Source organism: Cottoperca gobio, chromosome 1 (assembly GCF_900634415.1).
Source record: "Cottoperca gobio chromosome 1, fCotGob3.1, whole genome shotgun sequence".
NCBI classification, from domain to species: Eukaryota; Metazoa; Chordata; class Actinopteri; order Perciformes; family Bovichtidae; genus Cottoperca; species Cottoperca gobio.
The window spans coordinates 18,132,562-18,158,383 of record NC_041355.1 but is presented as its reverse complement, the minus strand read 5'-3'; the positions used below and the strand labels follow the sequence as shown (position 1 = coordinate 18,158,383).

The 25,822-nt window shown below is 41.4% G+C and overlaps 3 protein-coding genes across 7 annotated transcripts in view; all 3 read right to left on the bottom strand.

Moving 5' to 3' along the window:
* cnnm2b (cyclin and CBS domain divalent metal cation transport mediator 2b) overlaps nt 1–2,599 on the bottom strand; it is a 35,949-nt gene extending 33,350 nt beyond the window's left edge. The window contains exon 1 of the mRNA XM_029440945.1: nt 922–2,599. Coding sequence (XP_029296805.1) covers nt 922–2,419 — 1,498 coding nt within the window. The 5' untranslated portion in view covers nt 2,420–2,599. The remainder of the gene's footprint in view (nt 1–921) is intronic.
* An 804-nt stretch (nt 2,600–3,403) lies between these two features.
* as3mt (arsenite methyltransferase) lies at nt 3,404–9,402 on the bottom strand. The gene is made up of 11 exons (XM_029434359.1): nt 9,261–9,402; nt 8,897–8,945; nt 8,497–8,624; nt 8,247–8,397; nt 7,882–8,018; nt 7,734–7,803; nt 7,481–7,562; nt 7,269–7,400; nt 5,257–5,396; nt 5,059–5,181; nt 3,404–4,122 (listed from the first exon to the last, which is right to left on the bottom strand). Exons 1-11 carry the CDS (start codon nt 9,275–9,277, stop codon nt 4,018–4,020), a joined length of 1,134 nt encoding a protein of 377 aa, XP_029290219.1. The 5' UTR covers nt 9,278–9,402; the 3' UTR covers nt 3,404–4,017.
* A 107-nt stretch (nt 9,403–9,509) lies between these two features.
* Nucleotides 9,510–25,822, bottom strand: part of wbp1lb (WW domain binding protein 1-like b) — a 16,519-nt gene continuing 206 nt past the window's right edge. Inside the window, exons 1-4 of one of the 5 annotated variants that reach the window (XM_029436375.1) lie at nt 25,668–25,822; nt 18,824–18,926; nt 14,741–14,902; nt 9,510–12,797 (exon numbers count right to left, since the gene is read on the bottom strand). The exon at nt 25,668–25,822 is cut by the window's right edge and continues 206 nt beyond it. In XM_029436375.1, the coding sequence (XP_029292235.1) occupies nt 11,956–12,797; nt 14,741–14,902; nt 18,824–18,926; nt 25,668–25,754 (1,194 nt within the window). In that variant the 5' untranslated portion in view covers nt 25,755–25,822 and the 3' untranslated portion in view covers nt 9,510–11,955. The other 4 variants (XM_029436385.1, XR_003832569.1, XR_003832570.1 and 1 more) reach the window with 4 other exon arrangements.

The window sequence follows — 25,822 nt, the reverse complement described above, 5'->3', positions numbered from 1 at the left end:
ACAACACATGGGGGGGGGGGCACTAGAGTGTTAGAGGCTGTTATTCATTATCCACACGACTGCATTCCAGGGCCGGACAAAAGGAGTTATCGCCACCATCATTCAGAGGAAAGCACAAGAGAGGTAGAGAGGGATTTAAGCAGGTTCTCAAACAAGATGCCCCCACCTGATAACCTTAGCACTGCCGTTGCACCATTCCCACATGGCCTAATGCATTCACAAATCAGAGAGAGAGAGAGAGAGAGAGAGAGAGAGAGAGAGAGAGAGAGAGAGAGAGAGAGAGAGAGAGAGAGAGAGAGAGAGAGAGATGGAAGGAAGTAGGGGAAAGAGTGAAAAGAATGAGTGAGAGGGCCAGGTAAGAGGAGGAAAGAGCAAGAGGAGAGAGAAACTGTGTGAACATTAACAGTGAATGGAAGCGATGGAGAGAGATAACCTCCTCCTCCCCTTTACAGGAAGTGACCAGTGAGGCTGTGAGCAAGTGCACCTCACTACCGCTGCTTCAGTGCTTTCTGAGGCAAGGCCGGATAAGAAATGTCAAAACAACACTTTCTCTTTTTCCTCTACTACCTGGGAATTATTGTGAATTCTTTAAGGGGACACACACCCCCCATCAGGTTTTAAACATTTTAGGATTCACTCACACAGCCTTGATCTTTTCCTGGAAAGAGCAGCACAGTGACGTTGACAAACTGTGGCTTCTTGTATTATATTATCTGAAATAATTCCCTGTCTTCTCCCCCTCATCGAATTGAGGGAGGGTAGACAGGTGAAAAGGCCAAGCAGTGTGCGCAATGACCTTTGTCACCTGAGATTAAACTCACAATGAGGAGGCTCTCTGACACCTTTATGTAGTGGGCTTTCCATTTGGCAATAGAATAACAATAGGTGTGAAAATGTGTGCACTCTATGTAGTTGTCTCACCTTTTTTAAACTCCTCCAGCATTGCATCCAACTTGGTGTCATTGAACACAAAATGCAACGGGTGGCTGTAAAACTTTGTGATGGTTTTGAGAGGGGTGCAATCATCCGGGTCCACGAAGGCCAGGTCCTTGACAAAGAGCAGATCCACTATGTTGGACCTCTCGCCCTCGAAGACTGGGATGCGCGTGTAGCCGCTCTTCATGATCTCGGACATGGTGTTAAAGTCGAGGGTGCCATCCCCGGGGATCATGAAGCAATCTCTCAGCGGGGTCATCACGTCCTCCACGGTCTTAGTCCTGAGCTCCAGCGCGCCCTGGATGATGTTCAGCTCCTCCTTCACCAGGTCGTTGTAGGGGTCCGTGACGCGCAGCATCTCCAGAAGCTTCTCCCGGTTGTACACGGTTCCTATCTCCTGACCCAGGAGGTAGTCGAGCAGCTTGCTCACCGGGTAGGAAGCAGGGAAGGTGAGCAGCATAAAGAACTTGGTGAGGAATATGGTGTTGGCCCCGACCGCGAGGCCGTGTCTGGAGCAGATGGCCTGGGGCACGATTTCTCCAAAAATCACTATTCCAATGGTGGACATGACCACCGCGATCAACCCGGAACCGGCGATATCATCCAGCAGGATGGTCAGCGTGGTGTTCACCAACACGTTCCCGAGCAGAAGCGAGCAAAGCAAGTAATTCCCTTGGCTCCTGACCGGCTCGATTTTTTTGGCGTAATTCTTCTCCTTTTCCGTGCCGCAGTTCTGCACTATCTGGAGCTCCATGGGGTCCAGAGCCATGAGCCCCAGGTTCAACCCGCTGAACATACCCGACAGGCACAGCAACATGGAGATGAAGCTGACCTGGAGCCAGAAAGGCAGCAGAAACTTTTTCTCCTCCACCACTATCACTCTGGTGTCATCCCCGTCGTGGTAGATCCAGGTGTTCTCCGTCCACGGGTCGTGCATGCCGGCCACAGCCGGTGTCGCGGTGGCGATGCAAAGGTAATACGATTTACTCCTCTCCGTCTTTCGCAGAGGTTTGACTTCAATTTCAACTATTCCGGACGTCTTTCGACTCAGGATGATGTTGGGCAATATGATTATATCCGAAGTCCTAATACCGCAGGGATGCAAGCTGGACGAGTCCTCTTGGCTCTGGTTATCCCCCGAGGAGCTGTCAAGGCTCCCTACCGTCCGGCTGCGCTCATGTTCCGTGAAAGAAATTTTGGACCAGGTCTCGTTGTTGATGTTCTGCCCGTACACCCTTAATTTCACCCGAGAGCGCTCACTCACCCGCAGGTAGCCCTTATCCATGAAGGAAATGTCGTCCGTGTCCTCCAGTCGGAGCCCTATGATGACGGTCTCCTCGGACCCTTCCTTGCCACTTGTCGGGGTGACACAACAGCCAGTGACAGTTAAGAAAATCATCGCCAAAGCTCGGACCCGGTTAAGTGACGCCATTTTTGCAGCGGTGGGTGCCTGGGATAACGGCTCTGCCATATTGATAACCATTGGCAACCAACCGCCTGAATGAAAAGGGCTTTTAAAAATCAGAGCCAGTCGGAGTCCGCCTTCATCTCCGCCGAGGGTTGCCGTGACTTGTGCATCGGGACCTGCTCGTTCCCACTACGTGTCCGACACTGATGACTCGCGAGCGCAGGCTTATGGGCCAACTCGTGCCTCCCCTGATGTCCCCGAGACAGGCGACGGAGGAGACCAATCAGGAGGAGCCGCTGGCGGGGGGCGGGGCGTCCGTTGCCTCCTTGGCGAATCAAATTCCAAAACAAGTGCACCTCATGTTAAGAGACAGACAGGACTCTACTCGTGACTTTTTTTTTAACATACAGGAGATAAAAATGTGCACGATTTGAATGTATTTATAAAAACAATACATATTAATAAAGATGGACACAGTAACATGAGCATCTGCTCAATGTAATGCAATACACTATGAATGAAAGTAATACAGATTTATAATGTTACATTTATAATAAGACATACTACATGGTAATTCATTTTTTTCATTGGTAGCATTGCACTGTTAAACAATAAAAACCTCCAAACAGTGATGGAAAACTACAGTTTGGAAACCAAAGTTGACGTCTTAGAAAGTGACCCCTTAAAAAATTGAAGCACTCTCTACTTGTGACCTTCCATCACAGGTTAGAGCTCTAATGTGTATGAGTTCTAGGCGGTCTAACCAAAGAATGATTTCTCCTTCTCAGATTTCTTTATTTTAAGGATTTTAAGAGACCTGTAGAGGTGGAGCACAATGCGAGAAAAGTTGTAAAAAAAAATTGTATTTCTCGATCCCTCTGATTTAACTTGCCTATAGTAAATAGTTTCAGAGGGTTTGTATTCATCAGCGACCAGCACTAAAGGCCTATTTCAAATCCTTCCATTCTTTTGCAGATTTGTTCTTATCTTAAATAAACCAAATACAACACTGGTGTAAAGAAGCTATATGACATGTGCAATAATGTATATGACATTCAATTGATTGACATTATTTATTATCTTATAACAGAAATAACACATCATAATTAACACAATAATGCTGATATTAGAACAGTTTGCGAGGCTCACAGTATTGTCAATATACTGCCAAAACAAATAAATGAAATTAAAGGTATTACAGCAGAAGTAGTGTCATTTGTCATGGCAAAGGTTGAAAGTCCCGAGGAAGGCATGAATAAGAAATTCAGATGTCCAAGAGTGTTGACAAAATTACAAAAGAATAGCCTTATAAGAAGGCACCAATACGGTTCAAGATTATGTACACGTTTTGATTTTGTAGGCATCTGTATCGTGCCTTAATATAAAGCCAAAGTAATTTCATTCATGCAACATTAATATTTTAATAAATTAAGTTCTTATTTTCAGTCTTTTCTGTTTTTCAAGTTTGAGAGATTAAAGCGAAGTTTGCACAGAACATCCATAAGACACATGTTTTTGTGTAAGTGATTCATTTTAAATAGTTGAAATCTAATTTCAAATGCTAATACGACACAACATAATGACACTGCATGAGGCATAATTTAGTCATTATATTGTTATTATGCATACACGGTATGATGCTGGGCCTGTATTTCTCAGTGCTCTTCCCACCATCATTTGCAGCAGGCAGACTGTGTGCTGCAGCATCCCCCTGTGGCTGAACCTGGGCGTTGTTTCTCCAGCTGAAGGACCAGCTGGAAAGGATCCACAATGCCTGCCTGTATCAAAAGTTAAAAAAAGAAGGTATAAATCAGGAGGAGAGTACAACCTAAATCCAGTTCTATTCATGCATTACATACAGTGTTTCTTCCAAGACAATTTTATGGAATGTAGAAAAAGTTTGAAAAGTGAGCATTAAACACATGAATATGCTCAACATTCTACATAATAGACGAATACAAGTTGAACACGTTTTTCAGTTTTTGAATTCATGTTCACACCTCCATCAGTGTCTCTTTTATCAGACACGGGTTGTTCATTAAATCACCATTTCACAGTAGCTGTGCTTTCAAGAACATGACCAAAGGCATTTATTACTATTATCACCAACTAGCCGTGCTGATTAGAGAAAAGTATCTTGGACCTGATTTCACTTCAGAGGGGCAGTCCAAAGGTTAAACCCTGGGACAAATTTCAATAAATCACAGATTTTCAATTTAATTCTTTGCTGCACAAAAGCAAAATGGAAATCCCTCGATAGCAGAATAAAATGTTGCGAGTGATTACGAGATTAGGGTAGTCATTGAAAAATATATAGGGGTGTTGTAGATGCGTGTGTGTGTGCACAGAACGACCATGAGAGCTGATAAGATGGCATTCCATTAGCTGAGAAGAGAACATTCCTTCCTGTTCAAGGTTCCCCAGCATGACTCCACAGTCTGGTTATGACTCCAAGACAGCTGCTTGACCTTGTGCGTGTGGATTTGTGCGTATGTATGTTTGAGTGGGTATGTGAGTGTGAGTGTGTATAATAACTTGCAGCATGCGTCCTGGTGCACACATGCTTGTGTGACTGTGTGCACGGTTGAGACAGTGGGGCTCTCTGGGTGTGTCACACACTTGAAACTGATACGACAAACACACTGACCTCTAGTGCTCAAAGGAAAATCACAGAAAGACATTTCCACATCCAGGAATTTAGTTGTGACACTGACCTTAGGTTTGACTCCACAGGACTCAGGGGGGCCTCCAGGTGGCTGTAAAGTGAAGTCCTCCGTAAATCTGGAACGGGTCAGGATGGCCGCCACTTCTCCATCAACCTCCACCACTTCATCCACCTGTGAAATACATCCACGTCTGAGAAAATGTGTATACAGTGTATGAGCTGAAGATATTTTGCGAGATGTACAGACCTTGAATGTGTATTGACTGTCAAACTGGAAGCTGTCCTCTACTCCTGTAATGCTCCCGTTATATATGACCTGACAGCTCTTGGTGTTGCCTTTAGGAATCTTGAACAGGCGGTATGTGGCAGAGACAAACTTGAAGTCGCCTGTATTGCAAAAACAGGGAACAGAGAATCAATAAATGCATCAATCAACTTTGACAGCAATCTATAATATCTGGTGTGCACAATCATTGAACAATTAACAACGGATCCTTAAGTTCTACCAACACAATTAGAAGTTAGTGATAAGAGTTTAGTAGAACCCAGTTGAACATACGTTAAAAATTAACAAGAGTTGTGCAGCACAAATTAAACTCCAACCTAGCTAGTTAATGAATCAAAATCATGAAAATGTCAGTGTATCTATTTAAACCAGGATAATAATAATAAGAAAAACATTTAATAAAAAAAATAGATTTCAGCATTTACATCAATCACACTGGAGAAGAAAAGAATGAAATCTAATAAAATGGACAGTAAAATTGCATAATTGTGTAAAGCACCTTGCCACAATGCAATAAACAATGGCAATATTTGGAGCTGGTCACAGCTAATGTGATTTTTAAGAATTGAAAATGTGGGCTCCAAGTAAATCTCTAAAACTAGACTGCATTCAACTCTTCTGAGAAATCCTGAGACCAGTTGGCTGTTAAGAACGCTACAGGACTGAAGAGCAGCCCTGCGTTCCAATACACATACTATCATACTATTTAGTATGCCAGAAAAATATTTAGTTTGTCCCAATACATAGTATGTCAAATGTAGTAGGCCAAAAAAAATACCAGGATGTCCTAATGCATCTGGTCTTTTCTGGCTATTCTGACCCACAATCCTTTGCAGCAAATATATGATCAAGAGGGTCAAAGTTTAAGGCGCCATGTTAGTATAAAGAAGTACCGTATGTCCCAATTGTATGCATACAACACCACACGCTTGTAGGGGCAGCTGCAATATGTACTAAAAGTACAAATATAAAGTATGCGATTTGGAAAGCAGCCTAGAAGTGTAGTAACTCATAACATTCACAGAACACCTGAGGGCTCCACAGGCCACCGACTCCGTCAAGAAGAGCCTAAAAACCTTTCTCTTCACAAAAGCCTTTCTGTAAAATCTTATGTCTGCTGTTGTTGTTGTCCTGCTTTTTAGCACCTTGAGATTGAAAGGCGCTTTATAAATACAATTTATTATTATTATTATTATTATTATTAAAATTCAACCAAATGACCTGTCAATTAACACCTGCACAAACCCTCAAGAGCCCGACACAACCATGGATCATCCACACAGGTGTTTTCACTTATTAAGGCTAATTAAACCTCTGGGTGGGCGTGTGCAAACTGTGCTTGATTGACATCTCCCTCACTTTCCTGATGACTATCATTCTAATTGGTTCATGAAGTTTGGTGACTTTACATATGCTGCATTCGTGTGGTGTCAGAATATTCGGAAGTTGAGGTCCCAACTGAGAACATTCACATGAACAACTCTGCAAGTCGTGTTTAAAAATGTTTGCACACAACTTGTCGAGTTGACTCGAGGTCATATTACGCAAAAACATGGCGGGTCCAGGTTGTTTTAATTTTTTTTCCACATTAAGATATGAACACAAGAAAGTCGGGAGAACAACTTTCCAACTCGGGAAATGGGAATATCCGGGGAGCATTTGAATGCAGCAATAATCTTCCTCCCTCCTCATCCTGGGCAAGAGTCTATTAGCAAGAATAAGTGGAAACTTCTGTATGGGTGTGCAAGGCCTTACAAATTTAGGCTGGAACCAAAAATAAATACATCAGTAAAACTATTTAAATTTAAGTTTTAGTCTTAAAATACATTGTAATGTTGGTGCAAGATTATGTGCATCTAGTTTGAAAAGTAATGGTTGTTACTGCAACGCACCCTGTTAATGTTTAAACAAGCAACCAATGTAATACACAAAAAGACATTAAGTAACAAATAAGAAACAAAATAGTATCAAACCCAGAACGTCCTGCAGCTCTTTGTTGTCGACAGTGATGACGCTGGCTGTCACCAGACGTGGGGGGCTGAAGCCTACTTCTTCAGCCAACTGCAGCAGATCCTTCCACCAGAGCGCTCCACCAAGACACTCACCTGCCAAGATACATTACATTGTGATGTTCTGGCACGTGTCTGTGAGCTTTTTATGGCAGTAGGTTATTAATTTGACGTACCCCACAGCACTTTGTGATTTTTAATTTCCTCTGTTAGTCTTCCACTGCTGTAGACGTCACTGAAGTACAGCTCACCCCCCTCCTAAAGATCAACAGTCAACAGTGTCTGCAGTGAATATCAATGCAAACTACATAGACTAACAGGTTCAATGGTTCAAATAAATGTTTTTGCCTTTTGTCAAAGCAATCTTGTCATATTTTGTGAGATTCGATAGGAAAATGAGGCCAAAGCTTCACTGAAAAGCAAGCGTACCTTAAGCACACTGTAGGCTTCAGCCAGTACTCGCTTTTTGTCTGGAGAGAGATTCACCACACAGTTGGAGCTATTGCAGAAAATCAACATTTTAACACAATGTCTCTACAATTACACAGCATTAAAATACAAAACAAAGACTTCTTACATAATGATATCAAAGGAGCTCTTTTCCAGGCCCACTTCTGTTAGGGCCTCAATGTAACCCTGGACAAAAGTCACATTGGGCTTCTTGTAGCCAAACTCTTTCATGTGATAGTCCACATACGTCCTGGCCACGTCAAGCTAGAAGAGAAGACACTGTTGCATTGGAAGGTGAATTTGCAAAATTAGTCTTAAGCTGTGCATCCATACTGTGGAGCAGAATTGTATCTTTCTAAACCCAAAAGCTTAAACAACAGCTTTTGGGTTTAGAAAGACAGGCTTCATTAATAGTCCATTTAAAGACCTATCTGTACATCATTGACAGTTCACTGTGCACTGTAGCCATACTGTGATGCCGATGTACTGTACCTGGTCCTCAGTCATGTCAATGCCAGTGACATGGCCCTTCTCGCCCACCAGCTCACTCAGCATGTAGACGTCTCTCCCACTCCCACTGCCCAGGTCGAGTATCCTGCAGCCCTCCAAGCACTCTGGCACCACCAGACCACAGCCATAGTACCTGAGGGAGAAGAAGGACACCCACTGTGAGCATCTGTGGATCAGTGGTCGTTGCAGTGTAAACACATGTGAAGCAACAACTGAGAGGGAAACTAGAGACCTGGCGGTGACTTCGGGGTGCACCTTCTTCAGAGCCTGGCGGATGAAGGCAGGGATGGGCTGGGCTGGAGCCACACAGGCGTTGGTCTTCAGGTCTGCGGTTTTCTTCAGCACCTTGCTGTAATAATCCTGTTGGGGCAGAGTAGCTCATGCAGCAGGTTGTCATCAGCTAGTAGCCTACATGGCACGGTGAGTATGCGTTGCAAAATTGACTGTTGACTAATAATAACGGTACTTTGGTCGGTGAATTCTCCTTGAGACCGGAGAACTAAAACATTATGTGTTTAACTAAGGTTGTCAGTGTTTTAGCTAATAAAGGCACTTTAGTTAAGCTAGCGACCACTTTGTCATGTAGTATGAAGAGTGATGCACGTTATATACCTATATATATATATAGCTACCTTGACGTCCACGTGAATGGTGCTATCGACGAAGCCTTTTGCACACGCACTTGAAAAATACGTTTTTGTAAGTTAACTTCAAATTTCATGTAACGTCGTTAACTTTACTGTTAGCTATTTGCTAAGTGCTAACTCACATTGCTGGTTAGATACATTCAAATAAAGTTATAACACCACACGTTTACAGCAGGAGGTTAATATTTAGTACTTAATGTAACGTTACTATAACACAGATGTCACCGCCTCATGTTAACGTTACAGGTGAAGGTTCAAATCTGACTCACGCCACTTGCTCAATTTATAATGCTACATGAAATACAATACTATAAATGAGACACGAGGCATGTTTTGAGCTTGTTCTTACCTGTTTTCTTCAGCCATGATCTCAAGTGCTAATATAATCCACACTTTGTAGAGGAAAGCTTTCTGCAGCACCGCTTTGTTTGCTCTCTGAACAACATTAACTTCAGTCAGTCGACTTCCTGCTTAACAGCACACCCTGTCCCTCACTGCCTGAAACCGCAGCTGGACCCTGGTACAGGCACTTCAATCCAAAGTTGTTATGGTTTTCCACACAAAGAAAAGAAACTTAACGCAGTCTTGACAACAAGAGTCAGCTTGAATTTAAAAAGGCATGTTTTATTAAACATACATCCATCGTGTTTGTTGTAATAAATGGCTTATGATCAGAACATTCAAAGAATACGTGCAAAACTACCTTACACACACACTTAGGAAATAAAACGTGTCTTTGGCAAGATGCCCCTGATCTTGTTATCTATTGTATTGTTAGTCAAAACGTACCCTGCACACAACAAAATAATACCAATAATGAGAAACACAAATATCTGTCCATAACAATAAAGCTAATGATTTCATAAAAATTATGAAAGCAACTATTTGGTTCACAAACATGTTACAGAATATTATACACATTTTCATATATAAAGTGGTTCTACATCTTTTATACAGTTACAATAATTTTTATTTAAAGGATTTCAGCTGATATGAAAAATAGCTCGTCTTGGTACTACATGTACCACAATCACACAATATCACTTTGTAGCTCACAAAAAGCATTAACATATACAGCACTTTAGAGTGTTCAGGTATTCATGGGTAAGATACAATCATCTTACTGCTAATACAGAAAGATCACGTTACAATTGAACTTGTGCTAGAAGCTTTGAGAGACATCTTCTGTTAGATTGTTTTAGGGTATATATAGAAATCTGTGATTTAAAACATTTGTGCTTTGCAGACATTGCGCTGTGTGCATGGTTGAGGGTGCTCCAAAGACACAATGACAGGTAGCATCACCACATCTCAGAGAGTGGGCAAAGTAAAATTTCACTTAATTTGTAAAAGTTTGGCATTTTTGATGGCCCATTCATCACCAATCATCTTTATTACAGCTCCTGTAAGATTTAGATTTAAAACATTCAGGCTCTTCAAGGCATTACATAGAAGATACATATAATAGAACTATGTGGTCTTTTTATCCGCAGTAGCAGCATTATGAATATTGCTTGTTAACTTGTTGTTAACAGTTTGTCCATCATAAAAAAATATCCTGTGATGCGAACTTGTGTTTATAGATATTCAGATATTAAGAATAACCAAGGACAACTACCAAACTTATTTTATTACCTTAACTGATTCTTTGCTTTTGTATGTAAACTAAATTAATGAACTAAAACTGAATATACAAAATATATATCATTATATAATATTTGTATTTATAAGGAGCCTTTTCTCTCTCAAATTGAACAACACAATGCATTATATTGACAACCTCATCCATTAGTAAAAAAAAAACTGTTAACAAGCCATATTTTGGTGAAAATCACACCCTGATAGACCCTTCAGGAAGCTGCTATGAATGTTTAATTAATAAACACCAAGGCTATAACATGGTGAAATTGTGCTACTATGAAAATCCAATGCAAAGAGTGAACATGTTGTTATAGCTGGTGAAACGTGGCAATCTGCTGAAATGAATGACACAAAGGTTTGAGGTCTGACGTTGCCCATCTCATTTGTAATCTCTAAGAAGCTTAATATTCTTCTCTGGGGTTTGGTATCTGCTTCCTCATTGTCTCTCAGCTTCAGTGAAACTCATCATTGTTCATCAAAGTTCTCCATTTTTTTTTTTTTTTTGGGGGGGGGGGGGTGGTAGGCACAAACTACAAACATTAAAACATATATAATTTAAATGATTGTGAACAAAGTAGATCTGTCGCACTCCCGACTAACAATCCACATAGTTCCATTTCTTACAGATGTTGCACCAAAACCCTAAGACACTAAATCACGTACTGCAATTTAAGACGGAAAGCATTTTCTGTTTTGATTTGTTTTAGCTAAAAAACTTCATTTAAATACACTTTGTGCAAAATAGGAACTGCTCACATGAAGATTTGTAAATGCACTTATACTTCTCTATCACTAGCTGGGGCAGATAGAGAAGCAACACAAACACGCACAAGGCAGAGCGGCTTTTAAATCGCAAAAAAAAAAGAAGCACTTAAGAAGTATGAGTCTGACGGGACGTCCCACACAGCCTTGTTCTAGCGTCCCTGTACAGTATCAGTTTGCATAAGCACTCACTGTGTTATATCCACATTGCACTCATCCAAAATGTTCCTGCCGTTTGTCCTTTCCTGACATCACAGCTATCAAGGCTTTGACTGTGTGTCATTAGCTTATGATGCATCAGAAGAACAACTAAAGGACTGTGTGTGTGCAGAGTGAGAAGTCTCAATTTGCCACAGGCTTGTTAAAGGGCTTGGACTGCCCAAACACAACACAAATACACAGGTTAAGGCCACTGTTCCAGTGTGGGGAGGAGCAGGCTGTCTTAGATTTATGACCTTCTCAGTTTATATTCTTCATATTTAGCTGAGATTCCACCTCCTGCTCCCACACCTGCTTTTATCTAAGATGCACACATTCATAGAAATACTCACACTCAGTATTTAGACATAAAACACTTGCTCAGGTACAAAAGCAAATGCCTCCATGCTCTGTCTCTTCCCTCTACGAGACGCAGGTGTGTTTCAGCCCTGCGGCTCAGTGCTGGTGCTGAGGTGCGGCCCCTCCTGCTCGTTGATGGTGTGCAGGAGGAGGCACACTGGAGGGTGGAGTGCGGCGCTGCTTGTCTGGTTAGCCGGCTGAGGAGGCCCACGTGCGACCCGCCTCTCCAGCCCGCCCGGCGCCTGCTCCTCCTCTGCACCGAAGGAGGTTTGATGGTTGCAGCTGTCGCAGAAGTCGCCCGCCTCCTCCTCCTCCTCCTCCTCCTCCTCCTCCTCCTCCTCGTCTACTCCCTCGTGCCCCAGCAGGCTCTCTAGCTCCCTCAACTTCTTGTCTTCCTGGCCTGTCCCTCCAGCTCCACTAAAACTGCTGCTCCCTCGCGTGCCGCACACACACACCTCAATCCCAGAGTCCCCTGTGAATCGCCTCCTCCGTCCGTTGGGGAGCCGATCTTTGTCCTCAGAGGAACCCTCCGACGGCTCCTTCAGCAGGGGGTCCTTACAGGAGTCGTCCCCGCTTCCACTTCTTTTCTCCTGGCTGGTAAGTCCCTCCCTATTGAGCCCATCGGACAGCAGAATCACGCCGGACTCTTGTGCTGTCTGCAGGGGCTTGTTGTCAGGCTTTGGCCTCAAGTCTAAGGTGGGGGGTTGTGGTTCCTCTGTGCGGGGTCTGCAACACAGACTGTCAGAGACCGGGGGCACCGGAGTGGGCTGGATGGTTTGACAGTGTCCCTCCTGCAGCTCAGGAGCCAGTGGGCTAGTAGCCACTGAGGATGGGCCTGTGTGTAAGGCACTGTAGGGAGGGGGAGGAGTCGGAGGCCTGTTGACCACCTCTTCATAGTCCGGCAGGAGGTAGTTTGGCAGAAACCCTGAAGCAAAAAAATTAAAAAGCATAGATTTGCATATGCACTGAAAACAATGGACACAACTTAATACATTCTACAAGGCAATCAACACTTGGTTAGTAGTTAGTCTGACCCCTAAATATTTCAGTATGACCTCACTGAACTTCCCAGATCATTATTCAAACATTCCCAAAGCAATTGGGGGAAAATGTGACAAAACAAGCTCATTTCTGGGTCAATTCTGTGCTGAAGGCCGTTGCAGCCCTGTGCGAGATGGTGTTGCAACACTGGCGAGGTACCAAGAGAGCAATGCTGGCCGTCTCCTGAAAACTGGGGCATGCAAACAGGGAAGGCTCTGACGCTGTGTGAAACCAGGGATACATGTCAGTGCAAACATTACATTTGAGCCAGGGACTGCTTTGAATCAGGCACACACTGTGTTGTTTGTCACTAGTTTTTAATTCCTCAGTTTGATGATTAGAATAACCTTTTTTAAGAATTTTAATTGTCTAGAGTCCAACCCCAAGTTTTTCTATCCAATAAACACCGTCACCATTACAACGCACTTGACACGGGTGTGCTGTGAGTCAGACACTGCAGCTGGTAGTCCTAGTAATGGGGTCAGGTAATAAAAATCTAATGACCAGACAATTTTTATGCTGTGTGCACCGGTGTTAAAAAATGTTTGCTAGGTAGGAAAAAAGTGCTTCCACACAACAAAATGTTTTTTTAAGGTAAGATTAATGCACATGGCGATTCTCTGTCTCAGTGAGAAAAAGGGGCCGCTCTTCAAAGCTAAGAAGTTTGGGGGACAGAGCTGTAGGACTTCCTTCAAACAAACCAGAAATACTTTTAAACATTTTTGGATTTAAAGCTGAGATTCTTACCTGAAGGTTTTATTTTCTCACTCAAGCTGCCTTCATAATGATAAGTGGACCAACATGGAACAATATCACTTTTCAATCAACCTTTGAGAAAAATGACACTCTGCTCTGTTTATAGTTTATAAAAAAAAAATTGTTTTGCTCAACTGACGTTTATTTTCTGTGTACAAAATTAACTTGTTTCTGTGCAAAGCTAACACTTGTTGGCGTGAATGGATGCATCAGCAGTATTCATCTATTTTAGAGTGCAGAACTTATGTCTCCCTCTGGCAGTGAGAGTAATTACCATATGGCTGAGACCAGAGCGACGGAGCAGCAAAAGGAAACTCTGTCATTCAGAAGAAAGACTAAAGTAAGAAAGCAAAGGTGGTGCAGAGATCTCAGCGATTTGCCACTGACTCCAGACACCACAACTCTGGTATAGTGCGAATGCAAAGAGCTTTCCTGTGCACCAAAAGGCTTACTCAGCATAGTGTGAACTTGTTTGGCTGGAATGTAACGGACGTTCATTTATACAGAATGTAAAAGTCCCGCACTTTTTGCCACTAGGGGGTAGCACCGTTGATATTATCACCTAATAAAGTTGTTGTAACAAACTTGTAAGCAAACAGTTGTCTCTCCAATCATTCCGCAGACACAGAGAACATTTGTTTTTGCTCTTCACCAACTCCTGCTCGTCCATTTAGCTGCTAAATGCTCCGCTATGTTCACCGGCTCGTCGCTGACTTGGTCTGTCTGCTGAGCGGTGACACTGAGCCAGAACAACAAAGTTGCGGGCTGGAAAACCAAAACAATGAGCTAAAAGAAGTTAAATAACTCCATAGAGCTGGGGAGAACTGCCGAGTCGGGTGATTATCCTCTATGGGTGTGTCGTTACAAGCAACCCCTTTCACACTTGATCTAGTCATTGGGTCCATCGTTAATATGACAATGTTGATTGGTTCAGCTTTAGGTGCTCGGTACTCATATCCGTTCTAAGTAATTGCCAGTCATCAATAGAATTCATATAGACAAATACAACAACAAACAAGTGACACATCAGGTGGTATCATCATGTTGTGTGTGCGGAGGTGCAGCTCTTACTGAAGAAGAAGGGCACAGAGGGGTAGTTGTGTGCTTCGCGGTAAGCGATGAGGTTGATCTCGTGCTGCCGTTGTTGCTGCTGCAGACGTTGTTTGGTGCGGCGATGGTGACACACGCAGCAGCAGCTCAAAATGAAGATGATCGCCCACACCAACCAAAACCCTGAAGAGGGAGGAAGTTCAACACTGTCATGTTACGTTTACTCCAACAAAATAGATGTGATCGTCGGCTTGATATTTAAAATAAACTCATACAATGATGAAGATGTTTAAACAGGAAACATTGTGCTCTACGATATCCATAAACTGTACTAGCTTGTGGTGATGTAACATGAAGTGCCTGCTGCTAACACAAACAACACAGCAGCAGATCAAAGATGGCCAACATCTGGTTCTAACAAGGAAACTTCTCCTGAATGTATTGCATTATGAGTTTTATGGCATACAATTAATTCAACCATCACTGAGAGGCATAATCTGTGACTACAACATCCCAGCACATTGTGATTGTTTAAGAACGATCTGTACTTTTTCCATATGACATGAAGTCCTAATTTTCCACAAAGGCATTATGTGTGGAGCTGCACTATCTAGGATCCAGTCTAAACAGCTGCAGGGAGCAAAAAAAGGCTTGGAAGAAGCAGCAGTTTGTGTTTACTGCAGGGCTTTACTGAATGTGCTTTTCTTTATTTATACGCAAAGCTTCTGTTGAATGAAGCTTTGGATATCAGTTGTCATTTTTTAGCGTCATCACCCCAAAAGAAGAGGAAACTTTGTTGTTGTTTTACAACGTTAGATTGCTGCTAGATCTCCCTGTATGTACAGGACAGTCGCATTTTTTGACTGCAGTTTTGGCAACAAATATGGATTGAAGACAAAAACATGTTGTGAACTGGAAACAATCCTAAACAGCCTCCACTTGATCTAATTCTATAAATAGTATAATACTAATAATATTATTGTAGCCTGATCTTTATCTGAAACTGCAGAAATACTGAGTCACACCCAGTCACACCCTGGACTACAATGTATTCAGGGAATCCATTACCTCTATGAGTATACAATAAATAAATCTACATAACCTGTATGGGCATACATTGTGACATAAGGAGTACGAGTATGGTTTCAGTTATATTAATAGTGCACAACTGAACATAACTGACCTAAAAGCAAATATAATAAAATAACATTCATTTATATGCCATCAAATGAGCTGGAATCCAGTTAATATACATAGAAAAGAACATTTTAGAGCCATGCATTTGATCAAACTCTTTGTATAAATCATGCAGCAACATGTTTGCATCTGACTATCATCTACATGTGATATGACAAAAAGAAAAGTTACAAAGTTACAACAGGCAACACAAAAATGTCATTTTCTATGTAAAGGCCCTGTCACACATGTCCGTATGACAGAAACGTATGCGCCGAATATTGTCATAGTCCAAATATGTCCAACTTTTCATCGGATCGGAAAAGAGAACGTATACAGATACGCATGTCCAACCTGTTGATAGAGTATCACTTACTTATACAGTATGTATCAGAGGAATGTTGTTGATGTTTTGAGCATGTTCAAAATTACCGGACGTACCCGACGTGTGCTTCATAAGATATGCAGACGTTACGTGACGTTAGACATACGTGAATACGTGAATACGGAATACGTACGTGAATATTTACCTACGTAAATACAGTATGTGAATACTTACCTACGTAAATACAGTACGTGAATACCTACGTGAATACGTTAAAGGTACATTAGATATAGGCTACGTCGGCTGACGGTGAATCCTACAGCCAACTTATTGATAACGAGTGGATAACCTATTCCTACCCTATGTTAAGATGATGCCTGATGACGGAGTAACTTATTAAACGTGTTTCTACAGTACAGCTAGCGTTCAGCATGTTAGCCGTTCTCCAGCATCAGCATGACGTGAACCAGATGGCACTTTTCCAGCTCCGTTGTCCAGACGCTCTGATACGTTTTAAATAGGTAAGGGATACGCTATCAATGTTTGACATACGTATAATAATTTGTTATGTATTCGTTATGTATACGTCAGCTACAACACCGCTGTGGAAAGGTTGGACGTATTTGGACTCCGACAACTTTTGAGCTACTTTTCATATACGCCGGCATGTTTCTGCCACACGGAGCTGTGTGACAGGGCCATACGTCTGGCGTAACGTCTGCGTCCTTCAAACGATCACAACTTACCCTTAATTTATATCAACCTATTGCCGATATTTCATATGCGCCGGCATATGTTTCTGTCATACGGAACTGTGTGACAGGGCCTTAACTGGTTTCAAGCTCATTTGGTGGCATATAAATACATGTATGCAGTAAATGTACAGAACAGGAATGTAAAACACAGGTGCAGGAAGGTATGCATTTCTTACTTGCTGTTTTGTACCCTTAAATAAAAGTGTTACAGAAGTACGAATAACTGCATGTAGAAAACACATTTCTAGAGTGTGTGTATACAATGACTCCACTCCTTAAGTTTAAAACAATTACATCCTGAAAATACAAGTATTCGCCTCTACCCCATCACCAATGCCGCTTGTGGACCAAATCCTAAAGAAACTTTGTCACGGAAGATTTGGACAAGACAATTTAAAAGGTTTCCAGCGTCAGGTCAGCAACACAATTTTAGAGCATTGATAGACATGATGTGGGAGCATAACAAATATCTCATCTGCCTCGTGAAACAATTGAGACTAAGTTGCCAAAGAATTTCCAAAGACAACCTGTGTAAAGTAAGACATTTAATACTGCACGTGTTCTTACAGTGCATCACATGTTAACATGTTCAAAGTGGGAATGAGGTACAGCTAATACACAACATACTTGATGTATACAGTTCATTTAAAATGTTTTAACACTTAGTTACAGCGAATCAATAACATTCAACACGTAGAGAGCTGTGGGTAGTTTTACTGTAGAAATGTATTTGGTGAAAAAGCCCCTGAAGTAGTATTTAAACCGTTTTTTAAATCTTTCCTTTCGGTGTTTTTATAACTCAATGAGTCCAACCACCATCCTACAACTATTGTGTAGTAGTGCAGAGTAAAATATCTTGCTGTTAAATTTGTCTTATTTTACGCTTCAGGTTTATTTTAACCAAAGCTTCATCCTCCTTGCAACGAAACCATCCACTAATCTCGGAAGCATGTGCGAGAAATAAACATTTTTGGAGCTGTTCCACGTGTGGCTCTGCAGCCTCAGACAGTCTGCTGGATCTGAAAAAAAGACACGTAAAATGACATGGCTTACAATTACTTTAAAATTCAGGTTCACAAAATTCTGTTGCATTAACGCTACCAATTTATGGGTCAATGTGTTCTTCACCCACCTGAAGGCATCACCCACAAGAACGGCATCCTGCGCGCCACTCGAAGCGTCTGATGTCACCATTTGGCCGTGCGAGAAACTTTTCAGGTGACATGGCACCCTTGAGGGGACATTTGATCTAAAGAAACTGTTGAGTCCAAAATTCCATCTGGGCTGGCTCCAAATCAGGCATGTTCAGGTCACACCGCCGGGCCTTTCCAAAGTATGTCCTTGAAACTCAAGGAGTCGTATATGTTGCCAGTGAAGGTGGGCTGCAAGTGTTCATTCAGGATTTGTTCTTATGGGTTAGTAGTGTTGTTCTGGGACCTTCTTTGCTTTGCTGGCAGTCGAACATGACACCTCTTACAGGTTAGCGTTGACTGATCTCATTATCTAATCTGCACCGGGTCGGGCACCCACGGGCGAATGGGTTTTGTATTAATTTGTATTAGTATTGATATAAATTCCCAGGTAGGGGTCATGTCCTGGTTTGAGCTTTGCGAGTGCGGGTTTGCAAAAGTGGACCCGTGCAGGACTCAACTCACACATAGAGGGGCCATCGCAGAGGAACTGACGTGACCTTTAAATTCTAGACTTTTGCTGCTGCTGATATTTTTTTTTATTCTCCTATTTTACCGCTATTATATATTCACATTACTTATATTTAGTACTTATTTATTTTCCTTATATGCCTTATTTGTTCTACATGTGTGAAGTGAAGACAAGCAGGATACTTACACCAGAGCTCATAGTAGTAGCTGCAGCACTGAGACTCCCCGCAGCAGTGTCCGGACTCACAGCTGTAGCTCTGGTTGTTCACACCTTCACAGTGCAGTAGGCTCTGCAAGAGAGAAGCGGTGTCGCTTTAAAAGGAAAGTCTGATCAACATCTCAAGGCATCCGATTACGTTGCGCAGTGTCAATAAAAAAAATAACAGAGCCCCCCACCATGTTTCATGTTTTATTTTTTGGACTCCCGAAATGTTTTACACCGATCAACACGAACAGTGTTTATTGCCAAAGTGAAAGAAATCCTGAAATTTGATCTACATTACATTCAACTGAAAAGTAACTGGAAGGGACACATTTGACTACTTTTAGAAGCTACATAAAAAAAGTTCTTGTTAGTTTTAGTTGTTTGTTCTGAATGTTAATGTTTATTTCAATTTAGTTTGGTTTGACTTATTTTCCTAGTGGAATCTACTCATTTTCAGCCTCTCAGTTTGAGATCTAATCTAATCTAAATCTTATTTATTTATTTTTCCTTCCATGGTCGACTACTAGACCTTGTTGCTCCTCAGCCAACACAACCAAAGTGGTTTGAGTGGCCAGCCGTCATCATTAGAGCCGCACAGATAGCACTGACAATGTCTCCATTATATTAGTCCCAGTGAGCCATGAGTGGGTGATAATGACACAGCATGCACAATACCAGCACTCTGAAACTGAAGCAGCTCTCATATTGTTTGCACCCTTGCTTTTCCTACTGTGACAGGACAACATGTCTTCTGTGGGAGAAATAAAGGTGTTGTTTCCGATTTAAATAGTTTTGGAGCTAGTTCATCGTGTACTCATGATATGAAACTAGGCATGATTTCCAATGTTATTTTATACTATTTTAATTCTGCTATTTTAATACTATTTTAATTCTGCCTATTTTATCTGATATTTTAATTCTGCTATTTTATACTATTTTAATTCAGCTATTTTAATTCTGCTATTTTTATAATGGCACTTCAGACTCATTTACATCAACACTGTGATTATTGTACTGTAAATGCTCTCATTCTGTCTAATCTTGTACTAATTGTTATGTTTTTGCTGTGAAGCACTTTGGGCTCATTATTATTACTCTCTTCTTCAGTTTACTGAAACATGCACAATGTCCAGTTACATACATAAATACATATTTCTAGAGGCAATGCTCAAGTCTGCAAAACAAACTAAATTATTTGGGAAAGGTGGTGAAAAGTTTGTAAAGTTGAATTTACAGTGGAATTCTGAAGTCATATTTGATGTCTGAAAGGTATCGCATCATGTATACAGTTAGTATAGCATGATGTTGAGTTATTATACACTTACTACAAAAAAACAGTACACAATAAGAATGAGTATATATTGCACTCGTTGTACGGTAAGTGTGTTGGAAGAAAGAATTAGTTTTTACAAGCCTAGACCTGATCTTTGATTTAGAATGGTAACACTGCAGATATCTTGTTGCCACATTTATACTTAGCTCTGGAGTAAACAAGGTGCTTGAATTTCATCGGTATTTAAGGCCAATATCAAGTGCAAATTTCTGAACCGCAGCCAGCACAAACCCCCTCAATATGTTGCTCTGAGACCTAAAACACAAGTTCAACTTAAAAAGGTTTAGCTGAGGCCTAATCAGAGATATAAACCATCAGAAGGTGTTTAACTAACAGTCGACTTTCCTCCAAAATCAATTAGATGTTTGTCTCATGTTTTACCTGTCAATATAACTGCCTGGTCCAAAGTGAACCTGACTGAGGACGTGCGCGAGACGATAATCAGATCGGCTGGATCCGCGTAGTGCCACAAGACAAGGGAGCACTGTAGTCAAAATCATGTGGATTTTATCACCTTAGATGTTTTCTTCTAGATTAGCTCGATGACTAGCTAGCCAAAGAAGAAGAAGTTCTACAGAAGGGTAGTTTTGCTCTCTATAGATTACCAGTGAAGGTCCCAGATTGCGATGCATGATGATGATGCAGGGTCCAAAAATCCCAGACAAGTCCCTCCAACCTCACGGGTCATTATCCCACAAAAGAAGTCAAACATACTCTCACTCCCTCTCCCTGCCTCCCTCTCTATCACACGCACACACACACGCACACACGCACACACGCACACACGCACGCGCAGCAGCAGCAGAGGGCGAGCTCCTAGCTGGGCATGATAATAAGGCATACAGGGCGCTGAGAGGTGTGTGAGGCCTGGAGAGAACAGCAAGAAAAAGCACAGAGAGAGCCAGACGCAGAGCGGTAACGCAGGAATGATTCGTCACACACCGGATCAGCACAATCCAAACTGCTGATATTAAATGTGGCCACAACCTCGAACACGAAAGATTAGTCATTTCTCAACAGTTCTTTCAACCTTATCAACATGACATTACAAACCCAAAAGAAAACAGCCCGAACATGAAGGGATTTAATTGTCTGTGTAATAAACACATAATGTTCTGTTCCTCCACTTTGTCTCGGATAACTTCAGCTGTTTTCACTGACTCTGCACCATATGCTCCCCACTTGGCAGGCTCAGCCCTTTTTGCAATTCAATACAGATAATCATCTAGTTTGTTTGGGTCTTCAGCCTGCGCTGCATAAAGATAGCAGAGTACTGAAGCGGGGTTTCGTAAACAGACCTCCGTAGAGAAAAGGTGCTCCATCTAATCTTTAACACGCATGTCATTCTGCAAAGTCAATTGTGAAGCAGGAACAAAGAGCAGACAGCTTAACCTGAACAAATGTGTAACTTTTATCCTTCTGAAACAGACAGTGTAGAATCTGCACAGACTAGATTCCTCTGTCTCACATCCAAACAGTTAACAATTCACCTCTGTTATGCTATACTACCAGATTAAAGGCGGATTGGGTTTCCGTCCCAGAAATGATTGCAGCGTTAGAAAATAATCAACCGTAATAATGAGAAGCTGTTGAAATGCGAAGGCAGTGAAAACGGTTGATGACTATCGAATACTGTTCCTGGAGATAAGTGGCTACAGTTCTTAGTTTGTTCTGACAGCACGGCCAGAGTTTATCCCCTTACACAGGACTGGAGGGACTTGCAGTTAGCTGATGCACAGAGACCTCGCTGACCCCTTATTTATTGTTCTGTCCTGCAACAAAGAAAGGAGTTCTTTCATAGTCATCAAGGTTACATGACATGTTTCTAGCAACTGTTTAGGGACAGTTCATCCCAAAATCATTTTACCTGTAAGGCTATGTATCAATGGATTGTTTTGGTGTGAGATGCAGAGTGTAGAGATGTCTGTCTTCTCTACAATATAACGGAACTAGAACTCGGCTTGTGGTGCTCAAAGCAACTCAACAGCAATGTCTTTTTCCAGAAAGCATGACCCAGTTACTCAGGATAATCCACAGACCTTGTTGTGAGCAGTTTCAAGTAGGAACTATGTTCTCTTTACGGAACTACACCTGCCAACGGTATCAACGCGCAGAAGGAAGCTAACCGATACTGCCAACTCACCTAGCACCACTGAGCTAGCTAAGGTTAGCGCTCATTAATGTTTACATCTCAGGAAGTCATGATATCTCCAACACTCTTCAACTTACACCAAAACAATCCAGATTGATAAATAGCAATACATGTAAGAGGAAAGATATGCATTTTGTGTGAACTGTCTCTTTAATGCTATAGATTCCCCTAAAGACGGACTTCCAAATGTCAACAGCTGAGGAGGTCAGTTCCACAAACACAATCATAAGACTACAATCAAGCTTTGACACTAAACTGTGGGTGCTCAGTGAGAGTTAAAGCTGACACTACGAGCTTCCCTGAAGCCAGACCCGTCAGGCAGCGTCAAGGAAAACATTCATGATGGACTTCTGAGCAATACGTTGCAGGATAACTGTTACTTACATTTCACAAAGAATGTTTTAGGTCGTTAATGTATTATGAACGTTGACAATTTTAATGCTGATCCTGAAGGTTTTCATGAAACTTTAAGACTGCACTAAAGGAGCATTGTATGAAAAGCACAGTGGAATTTGAAAATGGCTTAAGAGAAGATGGTCCTATTATTATTATTGTTTTTATCACTATTTTCTTTTTGTGCGTTTGTTTCTTCTTTCTTTTATTTCTTTGGTTAAACACATAATTGTGTCAGAATGAATAATACAAGTGATGTAACTGATCACTTGTAAAGTACATACCTGCAATGAAGTAATAATAAAAAAGAAAAATGATGGTTCTCATGGAAAAAAGAAGTCACTGAATTAATGCGTAGAGCGATCCGTGTGTGTGTGTGTGTGTGTGTGGTGGAAGCTGACATGAGTCCCTGGCTTATAGGCTAGCTTTATTTTACCCCATGATGTCATGTGACTGTACTAGTTACCTCAGCTTTATAAGCTCTTAGTATTTGGCAAAAAGACAAATAACAGACAAGTTTTAGAGACAACAGCTTCTGAATACATCAAGTTGAAAAAGCTCACACCAGTGGGAAGTGCACAGTTTTGACAGATCAAGGACTGTATAGACGATATAGCTCAGTGCCATGTAAAGTGTATTCTAAGGCCATCAGACTTCCACGCACCAACAAATGACACACTTCTTGCAGGCATGGTTTTACCACTACCAGTTCTTCTAGAAATAATGATAGATAACTGACTGCAAAAATGTAATTCATACAGTTTGTGTTCACATGCGTGCACTGATAACAAACAGATACATGACGCTGCATGTGATAACAACAGAAACAGGATGTTTTCTTTGCTTAGAGAAAAGTAAAGGAGTAGAAAAGTGAGTTTGTGCGTCTTGTGCCTTGATGTCTTAGCAGGACTCTTGGACAGCAGAGGATCTTTAACCTTCATCACTTGTGTGAACCTTTAGAGATATTTTAGCACATTAGCTACTGATAAAACAGAGCGGGTGTTATCTTGTATGAAAGGACTGATAAAGTCCTGATATGGGTGATGACTGAGCTTTCCCTACTTTCTCACGACAAATGGAAAGACTCACATTTGCAGCCACACAACTAGGGCTGCAACCAAGGATTACTTAAAAATATTGAAAACTATCCAAGTCCAAGGTGGTGACATTATGTCTTGTTTTGTCAGTTCAAAGCCTAAAGATTTTCAGTTTAACATGAAATAAGACAGAGCAAAGCAGAAGATCTCCATATTAGAGAGGTTTCTGACATTTTTGCATGAAATATGACTTAAATAATGAATCAATTATCAAAATAGTTGGCGATTATTATTCTTTCGACCGACTAATCGATCAGTCGACAAATTGCTGCATCTCTAAAACACAACATTGCAAATTCTTGGGTCCGTAGCATATCGTTCTTTTGCATTTTTTCTTTCTTGCGGTCAGAGGAAACAACAGTACCAATGATGGCCTGAATCTAAATGATCATGAAAATCCTTATGTAGTCAAGCTAGTGAAGACGTAGTTCTAACACATCTTTGAGTGTGTAATCAGCAGACGTAAGAATGCAGAATGTTGTTATTGCATCTCTTCACTCTTGCTACAGTAAGTCAACCAGGCTTGATACAACATAATGCTAAATCTGCTGTTTCCACATAGTTATGAATTAGTCTTACTTTGTAGTTTGCAGTTTCATACTCTAAAAAACATTACATACCTCAATTTTAGAGCTTCTCTCAATGCACAATGCTGCACGCCCTTAAAGTTTTCAATGAATAATCATACGAGCAAGAATAATTGCATGACTAAATATACTCAAGACTAAATTGCTGATAGGGAACAGTACTGGATGCTGAGAAATGACATCAATCCACCCACTCATTATGCATCCACAATTGCAGTTATATAAGAAACACAACAATGTGTAATATTGCAACCACAGCATGTCTCTAAAAAAAAAAGGGTAGGACTGATGACCTTAAGAATTTAAAAATATCCCTCTGGGCAGGAACATTTCCTTTTGAGAATAAACAATTTATTAAAGCTTACTTGTAATTTCTAATTCAATAAACCCTGAAAAAGTGAATTCAAACAGTGACTTGTAATGTAGTAACGCGTTTGAAAGTCGTGTAGAAACTGCACTACAATCCATACAGAAGACATGTTTTCCTCGGCTCCCGTCCAAAATGAATGCTTATAACAGTTACATTTGACACCCTATCATTATCTGCAGGTGTGTTTGCCGTATTGTAACAATGAAAGGAGAGAACCTGGAGACTGTGCTTCAATGTCTGCATTACATAAGAAGACACATTAACACATAGTAATACAGAAAAGATCATCTTTAAAACATATTAATTATTAAAAAGCCGGATGATCTGATGATTGGGTCAACTGATAGGACATTATAACAATGTCATTGTCAACACCCTGACAATAACATCTAACGTTATCTTGACACAGAAAAGCCATTATATTATGTTAACTAATTGAACTATGTTCTGTTATGCAGGAAAGGATTATCACATGAGCAGGCAGTGCTAGTTGTTATGTCTACCTGTGTGCGTGCATTTATACCCGTAGAACTGCTTTTATTTCCGATGCTTCTCACTTCTGGCTCAAATGTCAACCCTTTCCTTTACCGTAAACACAACAGAGCGAGGCCCTGACTCACGAGCGTCCCTTTACTTTAACAATGCTAGGTACGTTAGCTATCGCATCTAGCAACAGAGCTCCGCAAGCATGCTAACATCTTTCTTGACAGCACAGAAAAAGTTAAAGCAAGTCAGTATAGAGCGACAGCATATACACTACGCTGCCATAATGATTGGGCTTTTTGTTTTATACGCCAATAAAAGTGTAGTTGGACAGTTTGCTAACTTAGCCGGATAACTAGCCAGCTAACAGTCCTGAGAGAGAGAGCCTTGTTGTTGACTGCTCAACCTTACCCGGTCTGCTGCGGACTCGGTGGGGGTGACAGAGCCAACAGCGTGCAAAAACAATCCCATTTTGAGAGCCGAACATACGTCTTTCATTCCTCCAAAAAAGTGGCTACAGCTTCGGCAAAACCATACGCATGCAAACACCGTTGTCCACAAAGTAT